Raw genomic sequence first — 13,907 nt, forward strand, 5'->3', positions numbered from 1 at the left:
TGGGCATTGCTGCGCCCCTGGAAACCCTGCTGCTCCCCAGCTCTGCATGAGTTAGCATGGTGCAGTCTGACAACTGAGACACTGTTCTCCTTTATAACCCGTTTATCCAGCTTCTATGAATCCATCTGGGTTACAAGGGGCAGTCAATCTGAACTTGGCCTCTGCACTCCTGCCACACTGAAGGTGGAAGGAAAAGAAGCAGCAGAAGGTTCTCCCTGCCTCAAAAAGACTGCACCAGTGCGGCACCAGCTCTGCAGATGGGTCCCTGCCCTTACAGCCTGACTGGAGTTTACTGAGCTCCCAGTCACTAAAGGTCACTGCTGTCCCTGTGTGTTGCCGTGAGCAAATCCTCTCTCAGCTAAACGCAGCAACGGAGCAGAGCAGAGCATGGATAACAAATCCCATCAAACTGCAGGGATTCAGACAAATACCAGGAGTGCTTAACTGAGGAGAACACCAAATCCAGGCCCCTTCTTTGCCCACTGCCCTTCCCTGAAGCAGAACCACAGAGAGCTCCAGCAAGGCCCATGATCATAGGGGAAAACCACACCTGAGCCACACAACATCAGCTCAGAACAGCACTTTTACTGGAGAAAGGAACCCTCCCCCTGTCCCTAAACCCCACAGCCCCTGAGTGACTTCCAGGACTAAGCAAACACACAGAGGCTGAGGGCAGGCTATGGGAACACGTGCTGTATTGGATCAGCCATGGGAATTATCCAAGCAGGAAAGCAATTCCACGTGCCTTGTGAAATCAATAAGCAGACTGCACACCTCCCATAGCACTTGTTTACTCACTGGAAGCTCAGCTCCTGCTCACAGCTAACAAAGATGGGCCACGCTGGCTCCCACCAAAGGCCTTTCCAAACCTGGAGTCTTTGCTGAACAACAGCATCGTGTGCCAGAGCGTGAGCAGGGAGATGCCCAGTGTGGAGGAGTTGGGGAGCTTGCAGCAAACAACTCCCAGGAGCCTGGAGCAGGAAGCCTGAGCCTCCCCTATCCTGGCAGGATGCTGCATCTCAGGGCATGTGCTTTACGTCAGTGCTGGCAAGGGAGGTAAAACACTGCAAAGAAAGGAGGATCTTGTACCTGTATTGGTAGCAAGGACAACGCTGGCGTGGCTGAGGGCTGCAGCCACCGCTGTTTCTTCTCGCTGCTTCAGCTCCTTTCTCAGGGTCTTGATCTCACTGAGGAAGTGGCTCCGCTCCCCCTTGTCTTGAGCCTTCTTGGTTTTTGCCTAGGAAATGGGAAAATCAAGCTAGAACAAGGTGTTCCTGCTCCTAGGGCTATGGTCAGCTTATCCACAGAGCCTGGATGCACACAGCTTGTGTCCACTGGGGTACACCGGCTCCTCAGCAGCAGCCCCAGGAAATCTCAGGTTCTCTCCCCTCTCCCTCCCACAAAGCCCCTTCCACAGTCAGTGGTGCTTGAAGCATAAAGAGTGTTTGTCTATGCAAAGGACAAGCTGTGTCAGTACAAGTAAAATGTGAATACTGCTGCTCCTCAGGGCAGGGGCATCAGGACTAACAGCATCCCCCAGGGTCCAGCCAGGCTTGGTCTGTGCTGAAACTCCTCTGCTGCACATTCTGATAGTCCTCAACTGTGAACGTGAAGTCTTGGAGAGTAACTCCCTGTCCTCACATCCTCTGCTCAGCCCTTCCTGCTCTGCCCTGCACCTGCCTGTGCCCCAAGGGAGGGGGTCAGATGCTTCAGTCCCTCTCACAGCTGAGTCTATGCACTGGTCGAAGCACCTGGGCACGGAGCAGGGAGTGTGTGTAATGGTGACTGGGCTTAATGGGTCTTGTGCCTTTGCTGGGTGAGGAACTGGGATTTCCTGTCTCACTGTGCTCTGTTGCATGGGGGGAAGCAGGGACCAAGAGACCTTCAGGCAGGACTCCCCAAGCTGAGTGCACCCTGTCAAGCCAAAGCAGAGCTCTGCATTGTTAAAAGGCTGTATCTGTCAGTGATGCAGAGCATCTAGACAGGCTCGGGGCGTCTTTTAGCAAAGCCTATTAAATGTATCTAACACATCAAATCATCACCACTGGTTGCCAGAGCTTCCCCAGCCACAGATCAGCAGCTACGAGACACCAGCCAAGGCCTCAGTCAGTGCAGTCACCGTGAGAAGCCACCACATTCCCACGTGGAAGTGGGGATGTTTCCTTGGAGGAAGGCCTGGTCCCTTCACAAAGCTCACAAGGTTGCAGACAGAAGCTTCTATATGTGGCCAAACCAAGATCTGATGGTTCCTACAGTATACTCTATGGGTGGATTCTCCAGGGTCTAACACTCATATTGCAGCCCTTTCCATAGGAAGGACATTCCTGTGCCTCACTCCTCCACTCTGCCATGTGTTTTGGTTAAACCTGTGGGTATTTAATACCCGTGAAACCTCTGCATGTCTGTCAAGTGCAGTCAGAATTGGCTGACGGGCTCAGAAGCTACAGGGGAGGATCACAGACAGATACCCAGACAAAGCAATCACAAAGGCATCTTCTCCTTAGCTTGATCCATAAGGACGGGTCCTGATAGCCACTGAGCTGAAGGGACAAAGCAGATTAGCATCGACTGCCTCACTGCTAGGACAGGGGAGGATGAGAGAGCAGAAGGGATGGTGCCAGCAGGGCTGAGTTCAGTGTCTGCTCTGCAGAACAGATCTGGTCAGTGAATCAACAGCAGCTGCCCTCTGGTGACATTGATGCACACACTGGAGTGATTCCCAGCTCTGGGAGCCCAGGCTGGGGTAACAGAGCACTGTCAGGCCCAGTGAGCCCCAGGGACAGGGCCTGGATCCCACTCGCTCCCCATGAGGGCTCTGGGGGTCCCAGCAGGCTCTGATTGCCCTGAGCTGCCTCGTTTGGGTCCCACCCAACCACTCATTGGGCTGGGAGCTCTATTTAAGGCCAGAGCCTGGCCTGGGTCTGAGCTATAGGGTTTATACCTTGACCCCCTCTTCCTTCCTGGGCTGGCTGCCCCATTGCTGCTGGACCTGTCTGCGATCTGCACTGCTGGCTGACCCTGCTCAGCGTGGTGTTTCTTGGTGCAGAGAATCCAGAAGCTGATGTCCTGGAAAGCTTGAAGCCTGGACAGGTAAGGGAATGAGACACAAAGGGGTAGATAATGCTCATTCATATTGCTAGCTCTCATGTAGTTGTGGGCAGTGGTGAAGGAATGGAATGAGATGACCAAGTGGAGTGGATAAAGGAAGATGTTGTTATAGGGGTGAGTAGGGGATATTGCAGGGGAGAAGATGAGGGAAAGATGGGCCAGGACCTGAGGTGAGCTCTCTGCAGCCCAAGAGAGATGCTGATGATTCAGGTGTATCTGCTGTGAAAGACCTGACCACGGGCAGCGCAGAGCACTGCCAGGCAAGCTGAACTGCAGCAGTGTGCTCTTGGGGTTTGGTGTTCAGGGTGGAATGAGCCTTGGTGGCCAGCTCCTACACCCCATCACCACGGACCCCTTGCTGCAGGGAGGGAGTAGATCAGACCTTAGTGCCGAAGGCTCTGCTTTCTCCCTGATTTCCCTTCTACTAAGGAAAATCAACAGTGGAAAAAAACCCAACCTCCTCCCACCTTCCAAAGTGCTTCCAAGGAGAGGAAAGGGAACATTAACCGCTAGTGAGAAAAAGACTCGGTGCAGAGCTGTGACTACAAGTGGGTCTCCATCCCAGCAGATAAGTGCAGTCCCAGATGAGTGCAAGCACCACTCGTCTGCCAAGGGATGCCCCAGCAACAGAAACTGGGTGATGCAAAAACCACAGCAAGGAAAAGTGCTGCTGCTCCTGAGGGTGGCTGCAGATCAAGGCTCATGGAGCTGAAAGCTGGGCTTGCTCTGCATCAGTTAAAGCAAACGTGCAGTGCCAGGGCAATGAGCTCAGGCACGTACCACACCACCTGTGAGCAGGGACAGGGAGGTGCCCTCCTGCACCTCTGATCGACACAGGACCTCTCTTGAGCTGGCCACATCTGCAAAGTGGCTTCTGGATAATGCTGCCACCAGAAGAGGGAGGGGAAAATCTCCCTGGTATCAAACTTGTGCCAAGTGCAAGGGCTACTTTGAAAATTGAGTTCAGGAGAATTAGGCCGGGAAAGAAGAAATTAAGGATGCATTTTTACAGTGTAATGTGCTTTCTATTTGAGGTGGCTGAGAGTGGGAGGGAGCATCAGGACAGCAGACTTCTTGTTAGGAAGTGAATTAATGATGTGAGTGTTTCTCTCTGGTGAAGAGGATGGCATGAACAATGCCAGACAGATCAGCTGGGGAGCAGGCACTGCAGCAGCTCCCCCACAGGGGAGTGAGGATGGTTTCCAATCATAGAATCCCAGAGTGGTTTGGGTTGGAAGGGACCTAAAGCTCATCCAGGGCAGGGACACCTTCCACTAGAGCAGATTGCTCCAAGCCCCCTCCAACCTGGCCTTGAGCGCTGCCAGGGATGGGGGGAGAGATCCTTGAACATTTCCAGGGATGTTTTGCTGCTCTGATGAGGAATTTAGCTCGGATGAGTCTGCCCTCAGCTTCCTCAGCAGCTGAAGATGAGCACTGGCGGCAGGTGACTGAGGAGGCTCAGGCCACCCCTGGTAGAGGTTCTCTATGAGACACCTCCTCAGGCTGGAAGCCTTTCCCTATGCCTAAGGCTGCCAGGCTTGCACCCAGCTCCTTTACCCAATGCCAGGTTAAATGTCTCCACATGTATCTCCAGCTGCCAGTCCCTGCACTCGGCTGTTTTCTGTCCTCTCCCTGAAGTGGCCTTTCTGCTGCTGACTGACCACAGAGAGGCTCATGCCCACCAGAATTTCATCCCTACCTGTACACAGGGAGATCCAAACTAGGAGCATCAGTGGGCTCATAAACAGCAGGTTTGGTGCCAAGGGCTCATGTCAGGACTTGTCACTGGGACTTGCCTCTAGCCACCAATTTTGGGGCAACCCAGAGGACCTGGATGTTCTTGCAAGACACTCGCTACAGCCAAGAAGAGGCAGGGCTCCTCCTCAGTTTGGGAGACTCAGTAGCTTGCCTGGTTAGCAGATGAGCTGGCACCCAGGTAACCCCCATGGGCGTGTGGCAGGGACACGTACACAGGCCTGGTCGATGTCCTTCCTGATGTCTGCCACGATCTGGGCAGTGTCAGCCCGAGCCAGGACCGCATCCAGGCAGTGGCGCTGGATGGGCTCCAGCAGGCGCGCGGGGTGCCCCAGCCGCAGGATGCGCATGCTGTGCCCGGCCAGCCTCTCCACCAGGTTATCCACTGCAATGTTGGAGGGGGCACAGCACAGGACCTGCAATGGGACACACCAGGAGCTTGTCACTGCCAGGAAGCAGCACCCGAGCAGCAAGACCCTCAGCAGAGAGAGGGAGACCAACGCAGGCTTTGCAACAACCCACTGACACCTCTGCAGCCTCCAGACACCAAAGGCAGTGCCCGCCTTGCCTGGAAGCAAGTGCAGGGTCTTCAATAAGCAGCAAACCTGAGCTTTGGAGCTTCTATTTGCACCCCATTTCAGCTGCCAGGGGAAACTGCCTGGTCCCCGCCAGGCCGAGCCAGACTGCAGTGTAGCACAGCTACAGCTGGATCTGCTCCATCTGGAGATGAGCTGGATCTGCAATGAGCTTGCAAAAGAAACCACCTCTATACTCACTTTCAGGCCTTGCTGTACTGCCTGCAGGATGATCTCTACCAGTGTTGTGGTCTTCCCTGTGCCAGGTGGTCCATGGATGATGGCAAGTTCCCTCTGTGCCAGGGAGAAGGAGACTGCCTCCCTCTGCGATGCATCCAGTGAGTTGTTGTAAAGCTGCAGAGGCTCTGGGGAGAGAGCAGGAGGAGTCACTTGGACCTCAGCCCTCACATGGCTGCTTGCTGAGGAGCATAAATCCATGAATACAAGTGAGATCTCGGGAGATGGCCCAAATCAATCTGATATTGGGAATAACCATGCTGGGGTGAAGGCGAGCTCTGTCCTGCCCAGGTGGCTGAAAGAGCCCAGGCTGGAAGTGAGGCTTGTCATGCTTTCAAACAGGCTCCCACCCTGTGTTCCTGTGTTCCTCCTCTTCCTCTCCCGTCTTGCAGGAGGAGCATCCAGTTGAGAACACAGCCACTCTGCACTGGATCGCTTCAGCACTTAGCGGCACTTACTTTCTATAACATAGAACCATAGAATCCCAGCCTGGTTTGTGTTGGAGGGGACCTTAAAGCTCCTCCAGCTCCAGCCCCAACCCCTTCCACTGGAGCAGCTTGCTCCAAGCCCCTGTGTCCAACCTGGCCTTGAGCACTGCCAGGGATGGGGCAGCCACAGCTTCTCTGGGCACCCTGTGCCAGCGCCTCAGCACCCTCCCAGGGAAGAGCTTCTGCCTAAGAGCTCAGCTCAGTCTCCCCTCGGGCAGGTTCAAGCCATTCCCCTTGGCCTGGCCCTACAGGCCCTTGCCCAAAGCCCCTCTCCAAACATCAAACGTGTGGGATCTGCTGGGTGTGGAGGTGTCCTGGGGTTGTTTCTGAGGGGAGGCAGCACACTGAGTAACCCCTCAATGAAAAGAGGGGAGGAAGTAGTTGATCTTACAAACAAATCTCTCCCATTCCCATTAACAAGCCCAAGATAGCACTGGTGAATAAAGCAGCTGGAAAACATACAGCATCTGTGGGCAGAAAGGAGCAGCCCTGTATTGTTCAGCGCCTGAAGAGGGAGGCAGGAAGAAGACACAAACCAGCAACAGGAATGGTGAAAACTCAAATTAGAGTTATAATGATTGGAAAGGAAAAGGGGAAAGAATCTGCAAAGTGCATTACAGGGAATGGGTTTCACTGCAGGGATGGAATTGTCACAAGCTGCCTTTTATCTCCCAGATTTATCTAATTTCAACCCATATTTCTTCCCACCCCCCCTAATCTCCTTGTTCATTATGGGAGTTAATTACAGCAGAGCTGGTGACTCATTGCACTGAGGTGACTGGAAATCATGTTCCCACTGAAGGCTTATGTAAGGCACATCTCTGGGCAGCATTCCCTGTGGGCATCATGTGTTTCAGCGCTATCTCTGCATTAAGGGCCTGATGAAGAGCAGGGGCAGGTTAAACTGTAACCTCTGGTGCTGGCTGTTGGAGCAGCACAGCTGAATGAGGGCTCTGCGGTAAACAGCACTTGTGAGGAAAAGAGGAGTAGTGATGCTCTGGCTTTACACAACTTTGGAGTCAGCGTGCTAATGACTAAGAGCAGGAAGCACCCCATGGGCTGGGGAAGAAAGAATAGCTTAAAAACTGCAAGGCATTTCCCACAACAGGGAACAGCCGGGACGTAGGAGTCATTGATGCTTCCTTGCTCCAGGCATGAGCTCAGAAACACCCTCTCCCCTGCTCACCACACGCTGCCAAGCGCTGAGCGTGGGCAGGCTGGGAAATGGGCCTCTTCCCAGGGCTGGGCATGTCAGCGGGGAGGAGGAGGAGGGCAGAGCCCTGGAAGGGATGATGCTGTGGCATGGAAACACTGCTCCATCCACCAGCTGGGCTCGAAGCAGGCTCTCCTGAAGACATGCTGTTTATCCACCCCAGCAGGGCTGGCCCAGTGGATGCCTATGAGCCAGCAGTGTAGGATTTGCACTGGTGCTCCCAGAAAATGCCCATTAACCCAGCTCCAGCCCTGGGGCACCACAGAATCCCAGAGTGGTTTGGGTTAGAAAGGACCTTAAAGCTCCTCCAGCTCCAACCCCTGCCACGGGCAGGGACCCCTTCCACTGGAGCAGCTTGCTCCAAGCCCTGTCCTTGTGCTGCTGCCCCAGAGTCGGGTCAGGACTGCAGGGGGGTCTCCCCAGAGCACAGCAGAGGGGCAGGATCCCCTCCCTGAGCTGCTGCTCACGCTCTGGGGGTGCAGCCCAGCACACAGGGGGGTTCTGGGCTCAAGCACACACTGAAGCTGGGTCATGGGGAGCTGCTCCTCACCCAACAGCCCATTGCTTGTTCTAGACCTGAGCTACAGGAGGGAGCTGGTGGCTACCACTGATCTGCACTGGGTTGTGCCTACAACAGGGCATGTTGTTTTGGGAAGCAAAGTGATTGTGCCCACTGGCTTGGGCTCTGCACAGTGACAGAGCAGGGCTGGCCTCTGCTGGCAAGTGAAGCCTCTATACATCAGCACAGTTCAGAGGCGCAGGGGTTCCCACAGTACCCCCTCTCAGGAGGGAAGGATTGCTTGGAGGAGGTTGTTGGTGTGAAAGCTCCAAATGCTCCTGGGCCACAAGTGCAGGTTAAAGAGGAGAAGAGCCAAGCAAAGCATTTCTTATGGGTCAGCACCTGTATTTTGCTTCCCGGAGCGTCTGATGAGCAGAAATCCTGTTCAGGTCAGAGCTATCTTTAGGAAGCTCATTCTCCCACTTGGTCCCTTTCTGGAGGCAGCAAGGTAAGGCTGGAAGTGCTCTGTGGTGGGGACCAGCCCCACTATCAGCTGCACTTCCCATTTACGTACTGGTGAGCCCTTCTGATGCTTCTTTTGATTACTCCATCGGTTCTCCCCCAGCACACCTTGTGTTCCGTCCAAGGATGATATATATTCTGAGTTGCACTTCTAAGTGTTTTAAAAAGACTTGGGCTTTGCTGTGCACCCCTAGGTAACACCTCAGCTCATGCACAATCCCAGCAGCTCAGGAGGGAGCAAAAGCCTGGCCTTGCTCAGCCATGAGCCCACACTCCTGGCCAGAGCCAGAGGGGCACCCTGAGCATCCTGCAGTAGGGCTGGAACTGGATGACTTTTAAGCTCCCTTCCAACCCAAATCATTTCAGGACTCTATGATTCTATTTTCCCAAAGGCTGGATGTAGAGGGTATCTTTAGGACACACACAAGTACAGTGACAAGAGCCTCGTGGCCTATCTGGTAAATAGCTTTTAGTTCCTTATCTTTTTGCTGCACTGTGATGCTCTCAGGATGGGATCACAGCTCCCTGGTTATCCTGGCAGAGCAGGCTGCCAAGTGTGGTGCCGGAGGAGCTATATTAAGTCTGTGTCAGCCCAGGAGGGGGCCTAAATCCAGTCACAGGCTGATCAGGTTGACAAGGAGTCCGATAAAGCCAAGAGAAACAGGGGTTTGAGAAGTTAGTGGCTGCTGGTGTGGGACCGCTGCATGGTATCGGCTGAGCAGAGGAAACATCAGCAGTAGCAGGAGGGTAATAATGGCAAAACCACTTCAGTGCCCTTTTCCCCACCTCCTGATGACTGGCAGAGCTGCTGCTGCTGTGCTAATCTGCACACAGCTGCTTCCCAGTGTCAGGAAAAGCGTGCTCACGACTTGGGGTGAATCCTCCCAGCAGTGATGGGTACAGGCACAATTCCCACTGGAGCAGTGTCCTGAGCACGTTTTCTGCAAGTGGGCTTGTGTAAAATGGGGGGAGAATCACAGAATCCCTGAGTGCTTTGGGTTGGAAAGGACCTTAAAGCTCCTCCAGCTCCAATCCCAACCCCTTCCTCTGGAGCAGCTTGCTCCAAGCCCCTGTGTCCAACCTGGCCTTGAACACTGCCAGGGATGGGGCAGCCACAGCTTCTCTGGGCACCCTGTGCCAGCGCCTCAGCACCCTCCCAGCAAAGAGCTTCTGCCTAAGAGCTCAGCTCAGTCTCCCCTCGGGCAGGTTCAAGCCATTCCCCTTGGCCTGTCCCTACAGGCCCTTGCCCAAAGCCCCTCTCCAAGCTTCCTGCAGCCCCTTCAGGCACTGGAAGACTGTTCTAAGGTATTACAAACACACTGCATCCTGGAATGGCATTCCCAGAGATGTGTCTAGACAGTTTTAGGAGATGTACAGAACTTCTGAGACTCCTGCCAGGTTGGTTTGAAATCAGATAATGGACGGAATGAGAGATACAGGGAAGCATCTCCCTAAGAAACCAGGCGAAAAGATGCTCGGTCATGAAAGAGCTCTTGTGCCATGGAGGAACAGCAGCCTGAAATGTTGAGGTTTCTCTGTTCTTCTGTGTGCTCCTGGGAAATACCTGCTGTCTTCTGCAGACAGTCCACACATCTGTGTCTGTGCTCTCTGCAGACACATCCCTGTGTCCTACAGCGACTGACCCTGAGGAACTGCATGGGCTGTCAAGTAAGCACAAGACACAGGATTTACCCAGGCAGCTGCTGTGTCCTCCCCTTCAACTCAGTGGAGGGTGGCAGTTCAGGGCAGCCTGCAGGACCCAGCTGAAGTCATTACTATTTAATTCCTGGCTGGTGTGGCACCTTTCCAGCTGGGAGAAAGGAGCTGTGAGGTGAGAAGGTAAATGGAAGGTCCTTCCTCCCTGCCAGTGTTTTGCTGTTATCAGGTGATATGCTGCCTTCTCATATTGCATCTCCTCTGTCTGTCTGATGTGGCTGAATGTCTCTAGCAGTGTTCTCTCAGAGCTGGGGAGATCTGGAGTTCATCTCTGCTTAGTCTGGCACAGCTGAGCAATGTGGTGCAAAGGACTTTTTCTTTGTTAGAGGCAGTTCTGCTACACGAGGGAATAAGCAAAGTTGCAGCTCAGAAAGTTCATTAAAATTTAAGCCTTGTATCTAATATTAAAACCCTGAGTGCACCAAGGTCCCAGGCAGCCAAAGGCTAAGAGGTCTGACTTGGATTAAGCTCAGTGCTTTACTGTGGAGCTATGACTTGCACTAACCTGAACTCCTTGTCCTTGGTGTAGGGATCAGAAGCCTGCCTGAGGGGTACTGCAGGGGATGGGAGCTGTGAAAGGCAACCAACCAACCACAGTGATCACAGTGAGAAGCTGCAGCAGCAGCAAGTGCAGTGCCAGGAGCTGTGCTGGGCAGGAAACAGTGCAGCCTGGCCAGCAAGGAGGTGGGCAGAGATGGGTGGTGGCACCTGTGGCATGATGCTGAGGTGACAGGAAGGACCTCAGCTCTTTGTGTGGCTCAGATACAGAACTGCTGCCCAGTCCTGCTGGCAGCTTCATCCACCCTCTGCCTTCACCCCCTGCCTCTGGCAGCTCCAAGGATACTTCCAAGGGATAACGTTCCTTAGCAGTTGCTGAGCACTTGGACATTTTGCTCATCAGAAGCTTTGGTTCCCCTGTGGTTGCTCGCAAAGGGAAAGCTCTGTAATTCCATCCTTCATTTTTCCATAGACTCCCATAAAAAGGTATCTGAGTAAAAGGGATTCTACTTATACACCATTTCTTGACAGCTGTTGGTAAAACCTGCAGTATAAAACCAACAGTAAAACCACCTCAACAGCTGTGAGGTTTTAGGTATCTGATGAAACCAGAGCAGCCTGCACATCTCCAACCTGGCTGAATGCAATAAGGCTGTAAAAACACAAGTGTTCCCATGCTGCTCCCAGCTGCAGCAGCTCCAGTCACTTAATTCCCATGAAGGCAGAGTTATTGGATTTTCAATATAGAAGCATCACTGGCAGCTTTTGATCTCTGAAGTTTACAGATGGGATTGAGGCAGGAAGCAAATGAGAAATGCCTCATAAACTAAACTGAATCTCAGACTCATGTGTGCAAAGAAATCCCCCATCACAAATCCTGCCTGGTTTGTGCCAGAATCCAGCTTTACTTGGTACAATGAGAACGGTGAGCATTAGCCAGCTAAACAATCTCTCTCCCAGTGATGAGAAGGGTCTTTGCATGAGCAAAGTGTGTGTCCAGTTGCCCATAAATCAGGATGAAAAGTAGCTGTTTAATGCTGCCAGTTACACCACCACTTACTACTTGCGTTCAATACGTGGGTATTATTAATGGAGCACAACAAGCTGCATGTTAGGTGTGGATAAAAACCTCGGAAAGATCAGAGTTCTGTTCCTCTGGGCAGTTCCAAAGAATAGCTCTTGACCTGAGAGGCCATGAGCACCATTCTTAGCTGGGCAGCCTTAGATACAGGCCTTGGAGGACTGGAAGAGGAGTAGTGGCAGCACCATCACCACTTAGGGCGCTCACTGGCTCTTTGCCTCTCTCAGATGTGACATCTGAAAAGGTAAGAATCCTAACTAGGCAGAGACAGAGCACAGAGCCCTTGTGTGTGTGTGGGGGGGGGGGGGGAACTTCAGGCTTTACTGATTGCTCTGCAGAGTGAAATTTCCCCCCCCACACACTCTTTCTGCACAGTAACTTTCCGTATCTTTGCTTACAACTCGTATGAGAGCAGCATCACCACTGCCCTCACCAGCCCATCCCGAAGGGTTCTCCCCCTGCCTAACTCCCAGCCTCCCACACCAAGGCAGACTAAAACTAGTAGTAGCCTCAGTGCATGTGCTTGCCCCTGAAGGTCCAGGGGCTCTGAGGGAGCAGAACACTCCTCTAAAAAGATCAGTGCAGCCCCTGCATTGGTCTGGTAGGAAATCTTGTGACAAAGGAACTTACTTGTTTCACCGAATGCTCTGGGTTCAGCAGAAAAGAAGAGGACATCGATAAGGTCAGAGGCTGGACCGCCCCGATACTGCTTCAGTGCGTTTAAAGCTCTGCCAAATGAAAGAACAGCCACGTTACACCACAGCACGAGCTCTGGAGGCTCCTGTGCACCTCAGGGCCCAGGGACAGAAGGCTGGTCACAGACTGCTCCTTCAAAGCTGGAAACGTTATGCCCCAACAGACTAATCCTACTTAATGGCTGCATCCTGCAAACCTCACATGGCCCGTATGCTGGTCAGGCTTCCACTTGCTCCTATTCCTCCAGTCTGATGCAGTCAAGCCCTGTGCTGAACCTTTTCAGCACAGAGCTATTTGCTTTTGCCAGGACGGAAAAGGCCCTACGCAGAATCCAGATAGTACCAGAGGTGATGCAACATGGGACCACAGCTGTGGGAGAGGAAGAGGTAAGAATAGGACCAAACCAGCCAGCAGGCAGATAAATTCAGGCTGTTTTGATGCTGTAGCGTAACATATCCTGTTGAGCTACTACAGTATGGGCTCTCCTAGTAGTGAGCAGAAAGAAGGGCGCAGCCAAAAGGTGGATACCTCCCCTGAGTGGAGGTGCTATAGGAGCAGGAGGAACAGAAAGGCAAGGAGGCAAGCCCAGGCTACTGAATTAAACTGAGACCTCTCTCACAGGAGCTTTTCCAGGGTAAACCCAGCATTTTTCAGGTGGCTTTTGCTGCCCTGGGCCTTACTTTTTGAGCCTGTTGTAGGTGACATCATTGGCCAGCTTGAGCAGGCGGTAGGAGCGCTCGTGGTCCAGGCTCAGCGTGTCCTGGGAGTCCTCAAAGGCGACTGTCACTGCTCTGGAGGTGACGCGTGTCACGATGCCCGTGCAGAGCGCGTCACCCTGGCTGGCTGCCTCGTACAGGCCGGCGATGTCCCCTGCAGGGGTGAGTGTGAAGAGAGCAAGAACCAGGGCAAACGCTGTGAGAAGAGGCTTTTTTGGGGAGCGACCAAACACGGTCCAAAATGGAGGAAATGTGACACCTTCGAAGGGAAAGGAAAATCCACTCTCCATCTTGCTCTTAAAGTGCAAGTGACCAAAGCTCCTCACCTACCACAGGAACACTTTGGCTTGGACAAGGAATGCCATGAAATCATTAATGACAAGAGATCAGGGCTTCTGTTTCATTCACTGAGCAGGAGGAAACCAGCACTTCAGTCACCAGCACTACTTCCTGGTGCTACCTACGTGTCTGTAGGCAAGGAAGAAACAGGCTGGTTTTCTCTACACTCATTCTGTAGCCATAACATTTTCTCCCTCCCTTTATGGCATCAATTGTTCAGTCTTTACAAATACCATGTTAGGAAGATGGTGCTGAGGCGCTGGCACAGGGTGCCCAGAGAAGCTGTGGCTGCCCCATCCCTGGCAGTGCTCAAGGCCAGGCTGGCCACAGGGGCTTGGAGCAAGCTGCTCCAGTGGAAGGTGTTGGAGTTGGAGCTGGCGGAGCTTTAGGGTCCCTTCCAACCCAAGCCATTCTATGGTTCTGTGCTGGTCACCTCTTTACCTATTTTGCCATGGCAGGATTAT

General features: G+C 53.2%; 1 protein-coding gene across 1 annotated transcript in view; it reads right to left on the reverse strand.

The window, feature by feature from the left end:
• Positions 1–13,907, reverse strand: part of IGHMBP2 (immunoglobulin mu DNA binding protein 2) — a 31,867-nt gene that overhangs the window by 16,178 nt on the left and 1,782 nt on the right. The window contains exons 3-7 of the mRNA XM_057430554.1: positions 13,069–13,258; positions 12,323–12,420; positions 5,640–5,803; positions 5,079–5,279; positions 1,090–1,237 (exon numbers count right to left, since the gene is read on the reverse strand). Coding sequence (XP_057286537.1) covers positions 1,090–1,237; positions 5,079–5,279; positions 5,640–5,803; positions 12,323–12,420; positions 13,069–13,258 — 801 coding nt within the window. The remainder of the gene's footprint in view (positions 1–1,089; positions 1,238–5,078; positions 5,280–5,639; positions 5,804–12,322; positions 12,421–13,068; positions 13,259–13,907) is intronic.

Source organism: Pezoporus wallicus, unplaced genomic scaffold (genome assembly GCF_028554395.1).
Source record: "Pezoporus wallicus isolate ANWC-B61680 ecotype Strahan unplaced genomic scaffold, APGP_CSIRO_Pwel_v1 contig_8824, whole genome shotgun sequence".
NCBI classification, from domain to species: Eukaryota; Metazoa; Chordata; class Aves; order Psittaciformes; family Psittacidae; genus Pezoporus; species Pezoporus wallicus.